This window comes from Ranitomeya variabilis, chromosome 1 (genome assembly GCF_051348905.1).
Source record: "Ranitomeya variabilis isolate aRanVar5 chromosome 1, aRanVar5.hap1, whole genome shotgun sequence".
Lineage (NCBI taxonomy): Eukaryota > Metazoa > Chordata > Amphibia > Anura > Dendrobatidae > Ranitomeya > Ranitomeya variabilis.
Genome location: NC_135232.1, coordinates 662,759,625 through 662,772,602, shown reverse-complemented (window position 1 = coordinate 662,772,602; position 12,978 = coordinate 662,759,625). Strand labels below are relative to the sequence as shown.

General features: G+C 40.4%; 1 protein-coding gene across 11 annotated transcripts in view; it reads left to right on the top strand.

The window, feature by feature from the left end:
• RYR3 (ryanodine receptor 3) overlaps positions 1-12,978 on the top strand; it is a 978,540-nt gene that overhangs the window by 393,577 nt on the left and 571,985 nt on the right. For all 11 annotated transcript variants that reach the window (XM_077263521.1, XM_077263512.1, XM_077263503.1 and 8 more), the window contains 5 exons: positions 1,790-1,895; positions 4,844-4,937; positions 5,643-5,717; positions 5,797-5,953; positions 12,170-12,334. In XM_077263521.1, coding sequence (XP_077119636.1) covers positions 1,790-1,895; positions 4,844-4,937; positions 5,643-5,717; positions 5,797-5,953; positions 12,170-12,334 — 597 coding nt within the window. The remainder of the gene's footprint in view (positions 1-1,789; positions 1,896-4,843; positions 4,938-5,642; positions 5,718-5,796; positions 5,954-12,169; positions 12,335-12,978) is intronic.

Sequence of the window (12,978 nt, the reverse complement as noted above, 5' to 3'; positions counted from 1 at the left end):
TCTGGACACTGTTCTGAGAGACACAGTTACCCTTCTTGCCACAGCTCCCATTGATGTGCCATCTTGGATGACCTGCACTACCTGAGCAACTTCTGTGAGTTGTAGACACTGCCTCATGCTACTGTACTTCTAGGGGTGAGAGCAATGTCAAAATACAAAAGTGACCAAAACAGCCAAAAAGGATGAGAACAGAGAAATGGTCTGTGGTCACCCCTGCAGAACCACTTATTTATAAGGGTTGCCTTGCTAATTGCCTATCATTTCTTCCTGTTGTCTGTTCCATTTGCACAACAGCAGGAGAAATTGATTCACACTCAGTGTTTCTTCATAATTGTACAGGTTGATTTTACAGAAGTGTTTTTGACTTGGAGTTACATTGTGTTGTTCCCTTTATTTTTTGAGCAGTGTAAATGAATCCTCTGAAACATTGCATTTTTTTGTCATTTCTTCACAGCATCTGTTTATAAATATTTGACTTCTCAAATATTAAAATGTTGGATTTGTTTTCCTCAGCAGTGATACATGTGATTGCATATTTGTCATATGTATTCATTGTACTGTGAGGCAGAGTCACTTTTTTAAGAAAATACTGTACATTTGCACCGGTTTTATACCAATTTGAAAATAGCTTATTCTGACTAAAATGTTTATTTTTACTTAAAGAGCAGCTGTCATTTTAATTAAGTATTTTATAAATCAATAGTGCACATAAAAATAATCAACTTTGCAATATATCTTATCAGAGGAATTTGCTTCCTTGTTCTCCTGGACTTATCTTTGACTCTTAGTTCCCATGTAACATCTGTATTCAGTGAAGACAGAATATTTCTATTACTGAGATAGGAGATGGCAGTTGGTGGTTTTGAAATTCTATGGAGAGGAAGAGCTAAAATCAGACACAGACTTTCTGCTGCAAGTTCTCCTGAAACCAAAGTTAAAGTTCTCCATAAACTTTTTGAGCACCCTCTGCCAATCTCCTATCTCAAGTCTGTGTTTGCTGAAGATGGATTTTAATTGAGAATTGAGAATATTGAGAATGATTTATCAGTCCAGGAGAATAAAAAGTGGATTTCTCTGATAAGATGCAATACAAAGTTTATTATTTTCATGTGTGCTTCATGTGATATTGATTTATGGGGGACAAAAATAAAACAATGGTTACTCTTCGAAGCTGGGGATGCACCATTACTTTTAGTCATGCACAATTTATACTTTGTTGAATAGCAAAATTATTTATGGCAATTGTTATATATGAGGGTTTGAGCAGGACTGTAAGTTGCCATGTAGCCCTAGTCTAAAACAAAACTGTATTACATTTCCTTACATTAGTAAAAACATTTAACATATTTAAGGGGCACCTTTCACCATATTTTTCATGTTGAGCTGGACACACGTAATAGTGGCTGCAGAGACTAAAAAAAAATCATTTTTTCTTTCTATTTTGTATTTTGCCTTTCCATTATGGAGATATTAGCAATCAAAGCATTTGACACTTAATGAGTTGACTTTTGTTCAGTCCAAGTGGGTGTTATCAGATAGCGACTCATACCTGGAGAAGTATCTTCCCAGTGAAAACGCCCACTTGACTTATCTAAAGTTAACTCATCAGATGCCAAATACGTTGGTTGCTAACATCTCTGCAACAGGGAGGCAAAATAAAATAAACAAAAAAAATCACTCTGCAGCCACTATTACATCATGTGTCCAACTCAACATGAAAAATGTGGTGAAAAGTCCTGTTTAATAATACTGTGCCATAGCATAACATTATCTCAACTTTATCTGACAGCATCTATCCATATCCAATGGGATGGGCAACATCCAGGTGGATGCGTCTTTTATGCAGACCCTCTGGAATGTCCATCCAACGTGCTCTGGGAGCAGTGTGGAAGAAGGTGAGGTTCATACTTACATAATGGGGGTACATACTCATCATTAGCCCTGGACTATGCCACGGTAATGTAAAGTGTTGTTCGGTCAAATCAGTTGTCCACTTCAGCTATACTTCATCTTTATTGGCTTCCTTGGGACTTCTCTTCCAATGTCTAGAAAATGTTTCTGTAGTTTGATAGAAGCCTCAGTGGCTTGTAGAGTAATTAAAATGTTACATTCTGTGAAGACTTGTAGAATTTTTTTAAAAAGTTAAGTCACCAGCTTAACTATATCGGGAACTCAGGGTTGTTGATGTACCTGGGCCTTGAAGTCTGGGGGCCCAAAAGGTTTCTCTTCCTCATGTAAAAATAATTATGCTACAATTAATTTTATAGGGGCCCAGGATCTTAAACGAGTTGTCCAAGATCTTACTTAAATGTCCAGAAAGCAGGAGATGCATTAAAGCAGTGTTCCCCAACTCCAGTCCTCTAGAGCCACCAATAGATCTCATTTTCAGGATTTCCTTAGTATTGTCCAGAGTGATAATTCCATCACCTGGGCAATGCTAAGGAAATCCTGAAAACCTGGTTTGTTGGTGGCTCTTGAGGACTGGAGATGGGGAATCCTGCATTAAAGTATACTCACATAGTAAATTCCCAGCTGCTCTTGTGGTCCTGTTGGTCTTTTAGGTAGCCTTGATGTTAAGATGTTCTAAATATCCTCTGGTGATCTCTGATTCCAGTTGGTCAACTGACAACTATGCTACCATTATTGTGTTGAGGTCAGTGATTGGCTGTAGTGGTCACCTTACAAAGCGCTATGAAAGACCGTTGGGCTATCAGAGTGGTGGCTCTGAAGCATGCTTCATCAGATAAGTATACAGTCACTTGGTATTTTACTGCATCCTGTCTTTCTGAACATCTGTAAAATCTGACAGATCTTTAAATGTGGATATCCTCTTCATGCTGTGTTGGGGATAAGTGCTACCAGTGACAGTAAGACCCCACACACCTGCCAAGATGCATGCACGATCTGCAGGTATGATGTCCTGTTCTCTAGAATAGAACATGTGCCCGGTGTCTGTCGATCGTGCCCGCATCTCAGCTATTGCATGAAGTTATAGCTTCATTGGTACCGATCACCTCAAAGGCAGAAGCAAGCTGAGTTAGATAACCCCTTAACGTTACATCTTAAAAAAACTATGGGAAAAAATCACCTTGTAGGATGCTGCTAAAGCGTAAACCTTTCTTCTGATTAGATTTTAAATTAAAAATAGAAGAGATTTGCAAGTTAATAGAAGAGCTCTTAATGGAAGTCTAGAAATAAAATAACTTCATCTTTCTGTCCATCTCACAGTCTTAGTTCTGCAGCCCCAGAGATACAGTGTGATTACAGTTCTCTGTTCTTCGGTTGTGAGACTCGAAGGGTTCGTCTGAACCACCATCTCTGTTAAATGGCCTGAAACGCCAAATCTACCATTAACATTGAAATTGACAGGAGCAGCAGAATCCCTCTGTTTTCATCCTTATCATGTCGAGCTCAATGCCCTAAGGAACCGGCTGTGACGCACATTGATACGTGTCACATCTATGTAACCTTTTTTAAACTCTGCTGTTCGTCTGTCATTTGATTTGCGGCCAGTAAATGTCACGATTTCATTCTTACACAAATTATTAAACATCTTGATCACGATGCTTTCAGAAATATAAGCATTAGAAGCCTGCTTACTGTACGGAAAGGAAACATGGTTCTTAAGGGTTTTTCTGTTTTGTTTTTATTTATTTTTTTACTTACTTTAGATTTCCAAAAACCCAATGTGGATATTGTTCTGTAGCTGAAGTTTAACCATTTCTGTATTAATGCTTCGTGAGATTCCTTGTTGGCATAGCTGCAGTGGTAATGTCCCATCTATAATACATGATCGCTACAGCCAGTAGCCTCACTGGTCTCAAGCTGTCTGCCTAGTCACGACTACTGAGGTCAATGATTGGCTGCAGCATTCACATAGATTGAAAGTTCCGCTGCGGCCTGACAACAAAGAAAGTTGCAGTCACATTATAACTTCTCAATTGTCACTGTGTGCAATGCGCACGCTGTCACGATTCCCCTGTGTGCTTCTTGCAATTAGGTGGTCATATGATCCCATTTATGGAATTTGTATACTGGCAGTGACTTGCTGACTAGTCTAAGCCAGCTTTTCTCAATTTTCTTCTATTGATTGAAGCTGAATAATGGTAGCTGGTATGTGACAATAAGTTTGCAAATCGCATCCCATACCATGCACTCACGTGACCATCCACCTGCATAGGGCATACAGGGGAATCGTGACATCGCACATTCTCTCGATTCTGCAGTCACATTCAGTGACTGCAGACTTTGCTTTTTAGACTGGACATCCTCTTTAAGGAAGTTTGCACAGAAGAAGACTTGAGTGAGTGGGTTTAGTTTCTGAATTGCACAGCCATACAGTTTACAGAAAACAATGATATGGAGGTCTGCTTTTAAGGAGAAGTGGAAAGCTCCGCTGCAACTGTTCTTGCAGTTATACTGACCCTGAGTACAACATTAGGCATAACTTAAAGGGGTATTCCCATCTTCAAGCTCTTATCCCAATATGTAGTAGCTTTAGTAGTAATAATAATAATAATAATAATAATGTTAGCAACTAGCTCCCATTAGAAATGTATTATAGTTCTTCTGAACTAACTTACTCACTGTCACTATTAGCATGGATACTTAAGCTACTGCAATGCCCTGCACAAGAAGTAAGTGGCATAGTGGATCAGAAGAACTATATTACATTTCTAATTGGAGGTATTATTACACTTACTACATATTGGGATAGGATCTTGGAGATAACAATAGCCCTTTAATGAATGATATGAGTTTGCCACAGGTTACACAATATGGGTTTTGATTTAATTTTCTGTTTTAAATGTATTGTAGTATTGTATTCTCTTATTTATTTTAGGATATCTTCTCGGTGGACACGTGGTCCGTTTTTTCCATGGCCATGATGAATGTTTGACAATCCCATCTACTGACCCAGCCGAAGCTCAACATAGGTTAGATTAAGGGAAATATGGATTTAGTGGGATAAAAATTAATAAAACATAAGAAATAGTATCATAATCATGCCTTACACAAGATAACCAGCAATAACCTCCGTGCAGTGACTTTATAGATTCTGTATCGCTTCTTATCCCTATTGGTCAGTGCGATAAGGACCATCTTATACTTGGATCAGCATACTGTGTGTTAATGCTGATAGTGCACATTACTCTGCCAATATACAAGCAAGAGAGTAACCAAGCGCACATTTCTTGACATGAGCTTGGCAACCTCTGTGTATGGTGCACACCTGGAGGGGTTGTGTGACACAAAGCTACTGAATGAAAATGCTGCTGCTCCCCTGTGGCTGGGGGAGGAGATCCACCAGAAGATACTGATCAGGGTGGAAGAAGCACGTCGAAATGAGCTGCAGTCCTGGAATGAAATTCTCTAGATGTGATTGGAATTGAAGGTTTTCATTACTCGTTTATGTCGAACCAGCGTCTTTCATGCAAAAAAAATGTATATACGTTTTCACTTGAAGAATATGTCAGTTCGGCATTGAATTTCATTCCAGCACTGCGGCCCATTTCAACGTGTTTTGCCCACCCTGGTCAAATTCAGTTCTGTGACATTTCTGTATATGAAATTCACAGTTTTACTATGTTTGTTATTATATATTTTTTTATAAACCTATGTATGTGCTTTTATTTTGCTAGGAAAGTTAATTATGAAGCAGGAGGAGCTGGCGTTCGTGCCAGGTCGTTATGGAGAGTGGAACCCCTTAGAATAAGGTGCCCATATATATTTTCTAAGTTGCTTTTTGCACTCTTTCTGATGGAATCCCTTTTTAATGCCCTTTTCTCTCTGCAGTTGGAGTGGCAGTCACATCAAATGGGGGCAGACATTCCGCCTACGGCATATTACAACTGGGCAGTATTTGGCGCTGACAGAGGACCAAGGATTAGTGCTACAAGACCGAGCAAAGTCTGACACCAAGTCTTCAGCATTCTGTTTCAGAGCATCAAAGGTAAATAAATAGTGATTACTGTTAAAACCTGCAAGGTATAAAAAAAAAACACATAGTAATGAAAATTTGTACATTTTTATAATTTTTGACTTCTGTGCCATACAGGATGAATAACCACATGCAGGCACTATATTAATACAAGTAGAATCTGTCCGGTGCCGGTGATAAGCCACACAACAAACCTAGCACTGCATGCATCGTGGTTCCATGGAGCTATATTTTTATTAAATTTAGAAGAAATAATACAATACACAATTGCAATTTAAAAAGAATAAGAAAAAGGCTAAGGAACGTAATAATAGAATAACAATAGCGATGATGGAGCACTGTGCATATTGCTGGATGGAGCCTAAATATTACCTTAAACTTGTAGGAATGCATCTGAACAGCAAGGTGGATTGCTGTTGAGGGGAGATAGAGAGAAAAAGAAATCTATAAATCTTCAGCACAGCGAGTGTGAACGAGCTGAGTGTGACCTGAGTGTAAGTGTGAACGGCGGTAAGTGTGTGACTTGTGATTCAGTGACTTTGGAATCAGGGAGTTTCCAAGGGAGGAATTGCTTCTGTTTTTTTTTTTTTTTTAATTAATACTTTGTATTTATTTTTAATTAACGTTTCTGTCTGGTGCAATCCCCATTAGGAAATGTGCTCCACAATTGTTAATGCCATCCAGTGCACATCTTGCCACATGTATGCAGTCCTTGACCAGCTGGTCGAGGGTGCATACTGCTGTGCGAGATGTGAGCACATTGTGCATTTGGAAACCCAGATACTGGATCTAAATGTGCAGCTGGCAACACTGAGATCCATAGACAATATGGAGAGGAGTCTTCTGCTCACAGAGCAGACGCTCAATGGGATAGATGAGGAGGGGGATGGTAGGATGGAGCTGCAGGACAGTGTGGCAGTTAGCTGGGTGACAGATAGAAGGCGGGGTAGAGGGAAGAGTGCCAGGGAGGCTAGTCCTGATCTGGCACACCCCAATAAGTTTGCTAAGTTGGCAGATGAGGGGGGTGCCAGTACAGGGGTAGCACTGCTGCAGCCAGGCATGTCCTCTGAAAGCCGGAGGAGTGACTGCTCCAGTAAGGAGGGAAATAGGAGAGCAGGGCAGGCCAGACAGGTGCTGGTAGTGGGGGACTCAATTATTAGGGGAACAGATAGGGCAATCTGTCACAAAGACAGGGATCGTCGGACGGTGTGCTGCCTACCTGGCGCTCGAGTCCGACACATCGCTGATCGGGTGGACAGATTACTGGGAGGGGCTGGTGAGGACCCAGCGGTCATGGTGCACATTGGCACAAATGACAAAGTTAGAGGTAGGTGGAAGGTCCTTAAAGATGATTTCAGGGAATTAGGCTGCAAGCTGAAAGCAAGGACCTCCAACGTGGTATTTTCTGAAATACTGCCGGTACCACGTGCCACGCCAGAGAGGCAACGGGAGATTAGGGAGGTTAATAAGTGGCTCAAGAATTGGTGTAGGAAGGAGGGGTTTGGGTTCCTGCAGAACTGGGCCGACTTCTCAGTTGGCTCCAGGCTCTACGCTAGGGACGGGCTGCACCTCAATGGGGAAGGGGCAGCTGTGCTGGGGGAGAAAATGGTTAGAAGGTTGGAGGAGTGTTTAAACTAGGGATTGGGGGGGAGGGTATTCATTTTATAGGAGGGGAAGATAGTGCAGATAGAGACCTGGGCACAAATAAGGAAGTTGGGGGTGGCGGTGGCATGGGGGGTGGGGTTAGAACAGTTAGTAATTTAAGAAAGAATAGAGGTACAGAGAGTAACATCAAGTGCATGTATACTAATGCCAGAAGCCTCGCCAACAAAATGGATGAATTAGAACTAATGTTGTTGGAGCATAATTATGACATGGTGGGGATATCTGAGACGTGGCTGGATGAGAGCCATGACTGGGCTGTTAACTTGCAGGGCTATAGCCTGTTCAGAAATGACCGTACAGATAAGCGAGGGGGAGGGGTGTGTCTATATGTAAAATCTTCCTTAAAACCCATCCTGCGTGATAATATAGGTGAATTTAATGAAAATGTAGAGTCCCTGTGGGTGGAGATAAGGGGAGGGGGAAAAAATAATAAATTACTGATAGGGATTTGTTATAAATCTCCAACAATAATGGAAGCAATGGAGAATATCCTAGTAAAGCAAATAGATGAAGCTGCGACTCAAGGAGAAGTCATTATTATGGGGGACTTCAACTACCCTGAAATAGATTGGGGAACAGAAACCTGCAGTTCCAGTAAAGGTAATCGGTTTTTGACAACTATGAGAGACAATTACCTTTCACAACTGGTTCAGGACCCAACAAGGAGGGGGGCACTGCTAGACCTAATATTAACCAACAGGCCAGACCGCATATCAAATATAAGGGTTGGGGGTCACTTGGGGAATAGTGATCACAAAATAATAAGTTTTCATGTAACCTTTAATAAGATGGGTAGTAGGGGGTTGACAAGGACACTAAACTTCAGGAGGGCAAATTTCCAACGGATGAGAGAGGATCTTGGTGCAATTAACTGGGACGATATCCTGAGACACAAAAATACACAAAGAAAATGGGAGACGTTTATTAGCATCCTGGATAGGACCTGTGCACAGTATATACCATATGGGAATAAACATACTAGAAATAGGAGGAAACCAATATGGCTAAATAGAGCTGTAAGGGGCGCAATAAGTGACAAAAAGAAAGCATTTAGAGAATTAAAGGAAGTAGGTAGTGAGGAGGCATTAAATAAATACAGAAAATTAAATAAATTCTGTAAAAAGCAAATCAAGGCAGCAAAGATTGAGACAGAGAGAGTAAAAATAATCCCAAAATATTCTTTAACTATATAAATAGTAAGAAACTAAAAAATGACAGTGTTGGCCCCCTTAAAAATACTCTGGGGGAAATGGTGGATGAGGATGAGGAAAAAGCCAATATGCTAAATGACTTTTTTTCATCAGTATTTACAAAAGAAAATCCCATGGCAGCCAATATGACTAGTGATAAAAATTCCCCATTAAATGTCACCTGCTTAACCCAGCAGGAAGTACAGCGGCGTCTAAAAATAACTAAAATTGACAAATCTCCGGGCCCGGATGGGATACACCCCCGAGTACTGCAGGAACTAAGTACAGTCATTGATAGACCATTATTTTTAATCTTTAAAGACTCCATAATAACAGGGTCTGTACCACAGGACTGGCGTATAGCAAATGTGGTGCCAATATTCAAAAAAGGGGCAAAAACTGAACTCGGTAATTATAGGCCAGTAAGCTTAACCTCTACTGTGGGTAAAATCCTGGAGGGCATTCTAAGGGATACTATACTGGAGTATCTGAAGAGGAATAACCTTATGACCCAGTATCAGCACGGGTTTACTAGGGACCGTTCATGTCAGACTAATTTGATCAGCTTCTATGAAGAGGTAAGTTCCGGACTGGACCAAGGGAACCCAGTGGACGTAGTGTATATGGACTTTTCCAAAGCTTTTGATACGGTGCCACACAAAAGGTTGTTACATAAAATGAGAGTAATGGGGATAGGGGAAAATATGTGTAAGTGGGTTGAGAGCTGGCTCAGGGATAGGAAACAAAGGGTGGTTATTAATGGAGCACACTCGGACTGGGTTGCGGTTAGCAGTGGGGTACCACAGGGGTCAGTATTGGGCCCTCTTCTTTTTAACATATTTATTAATGACCTTGTAGGGGGCATTCAGAGTAGAATTTCAATATTTGCAGATGACACTAAACTCTGCAGGGTAATCAATAGAGGGGAGGACAATTTTATATTACAGGATGATTTATGTAAACTAGAAGCTTGGGCTGATAAATGGCAAATGAGCTTTAATGGGGATAAATGTAAGGTCATGCATGTCATAATAAGATGTACAACTATGTGCTTAATTCTAAAACTCTGGGCAAAACCGTCAATGAAAAAGACCTGGGTATATGGGTGGATGACAAACTCACATTCAGTGGCCAGTGTCAGGCAGCTGCTACAAAGGCAAATAAAATAATGGGATGTATTAAAAGAGGCATAGATGCTCATGAGGAGAACATAATTTTACCTCTATACAAGTCACTAGTTCGACCACACTTAGAATACTGTGCACAGTTCTGGTCTCCGGTGTATAAGAAAGACATAGCTGAACTGGAGCGGGTGCAGAGAAGAGCGACCAAGGTTATTAGAGGACTGGGGGGTCTGCAATACCAAGATAGGTTATTACACTTGGGGCTATTTAGTTTGGAAAAACGAAGACTAAGGGGTGATCTTATTTTAATGTATAAATATATGAGGGGACAGTACAAAGACCTTTCTGATGATCTTTTTAATCATAGACCTGAGACAGGGACAAGGGGGCATCCTCTACGTCTGGAGGAAAGAAGGTTTAAGCATAATAACAGACGCAGGTTCTTTACTGTAAGAACAGTGAGACTATGGAACTCTCTGCCGTATGATGTTGTAATGAGTGATTCATTAATTAAATTTAAGAGGGGACTGGATACCTTTCTGGAAAAGTATAATGTTACAGGGTATATACACTAGATTCCTTGATAAGGCGTTGATCCAGGGAACTAGTCTGATTGCCGTATGTGGAGTCGGGAAGGAATTTTTTTCCCCATGGTGGAGTTACTCTTTGCCACATGGGGTTTTTTTGCCTTCCTCTGGATCAACATGTTAGGGCATGTTAGGTTAGGCTATGGGTTGAACTAGATGGACTTACAGTCTTCCTTCAACCTTAATAACTATGTAACTATGTAACTAGTATTTGTTGGATATATTTACCCATAGTGTATGATTCCGGCCACAAAGAGCTTTTTTTGAAAATTGTGGAGCCTTATTAAGCCTGAGTGCAAACTTATTTCCGCTCGGAGTGTTTATTTTAATTTTTTCCAATATTTTGCAATTTTCCTTCAGGTGGCAAAACTGGTGTTTAACATTCATAATATTGTGGTTTTCATTACAAACCCAAACCTCAAGAACTGAGTCTCCCAACCATACCTGCTGCACATTGTGCAAAGCTGACAAGGATATTGAAATAGCCAAAGCTACTTTATTTATTTATTTATTTTACCTTTCTGCTGCATCTAAAATTAATATTTATGTTGTCGGTGATAAAGCCTAATATAATGATAATAGATAATGCCTGAAGTAATGATGAGAACGAAATAGAAACACTGAAGGCTGTTCATGGCTCAATGCCTGTACTTGTTTTTAAAGAAACTCCATCAGCACAGAATGACTGTTCAAACCAAGCACAGGCACTCGGTGCTTCATGACGGAGACAGTCATCTATATACACCTTCCTACCTGCTTGGTTTTAATCCATCTCCCCCATTTCTGGCTCTATGAATTCAGAACTGTCAATCAAAGAATAGGAGGGAGGAGATTCAGTAAAAACAAGCAGGTGGGAAGGTGGATATAAATGATCACAACTTGGTGTACCTAGCGGCGATACTTAGTTGGAACAGTCATTCTGTCCTGACGGACCTCATTAAAGTTTTTTTTCACTTGCCAGAAATTGGTTTGGGAGCGATGGAATAAATAGCTGAAAATGTAGATATTGTCATGGAATCATTCACAGTCTTTAACTTGCTCACCTGGAGTGACCATGCACTGCAGGAGTCTGCATACTATAATAGTGAGCTGTTATTATGTCATTTAGCTCTTTTTTAAGCCACTTCTCTATCTTAATTTTGGTAACGCACTGCAGGCTTTTGGCATTACTAATAAAACATTGTTGAGGAGGAGTTTATGGAATATAACTCTGTATAATTAACATGTTCCTGTAAAGGTCACCGTCTTTGTCTTTGCTGGCCTGCTTTATCTGAACAACTTCGTAGCAAAGAATGAGTCACAGACCACCAATTTATTCAGCGTGTTAATGGGACTATATTTATACAGCTAGAGTCAAATGAGCAAACTTTGGATATCCTTGCAATTTCTGTGTGCCTTCACAACATACCCACTGGGGTTTATTAGAAGTGTGGTACAAAAATACACATTGTGTAGGACAGGTACATAACTGCTTCTGATGATCCCTACATAGCTTTGCCATTTGTACTTATTTTTCATAAGTATTTTTAATTGCAAATGTTCACATTTTGTTGATTTGCTTACTTTTCACCAAATTAAATTCACGTTAACGTAAAACATCCAGTGATAAACACAAATAAATGGTTTTGGATAATGTTCACTGGCCTTTTGTTCTTAATGCAGGAAAAGTTGGACTCTGGCCCAAAGCGAGACATTGATGGAATGGGTGTTGCCGAGATTAAGTATGGGGATTCCATTTGCTTCATTCAGCATGTACACAGCGGCCTATGGCTGACCTATAAAGCCCAAGATGCCAAGACTGCACGACTGGGACCACTAAAAAGAAGAGTAAGTATACAGAAATATTTTATGGTATCTGTTTGTTAAAATAAGGAATAAATACGGTAATTAAGCACGATACTCTCAAATAAAAGACCAGAACTGCAGCATTTTCATATGCAGTTTACTAGTTTGAGCTTCTTGAATGATCTTATTAAAGGGATTATCTGGGACTATATTATTTTCTTACTATAGGTCTAAGAACTAACAGGCAGGTATATAAAGTGGCCACGAGGGGTAATTATGACCGAGTTGCTATCCTGTTAAGCTCTGGCACTTTACAGGAAAATAGTGTCCCTATGTGCTGTCAGGTGTGGGGTGCATCACACTCACTTGTAGGCCACAGATCTTCTTTGTCTCCAGGCTTCCATCCTCAGGAGCTGCCACACACAATTCAGGGGACACCAAGTTCATTGCAACAAGCAAACATTTACTGGTCAGTTCAAGTCTTTTGGAAAATGGGGGATAGGGCACAACACTTAATATTTCTTACTTCCTTAGTTCAACACATCTTCAGACTTACAACTTGTTTGTTCTGGACTATCCCTAAGCCCAATGACTCTTTCAGCCTCAAGAATTTCCTGTCCACTTCAGCAGTGCACCCGGAACCAGCCACATGCCCTTCACGCGGTTGCGCATCCATCTTTCCCTGT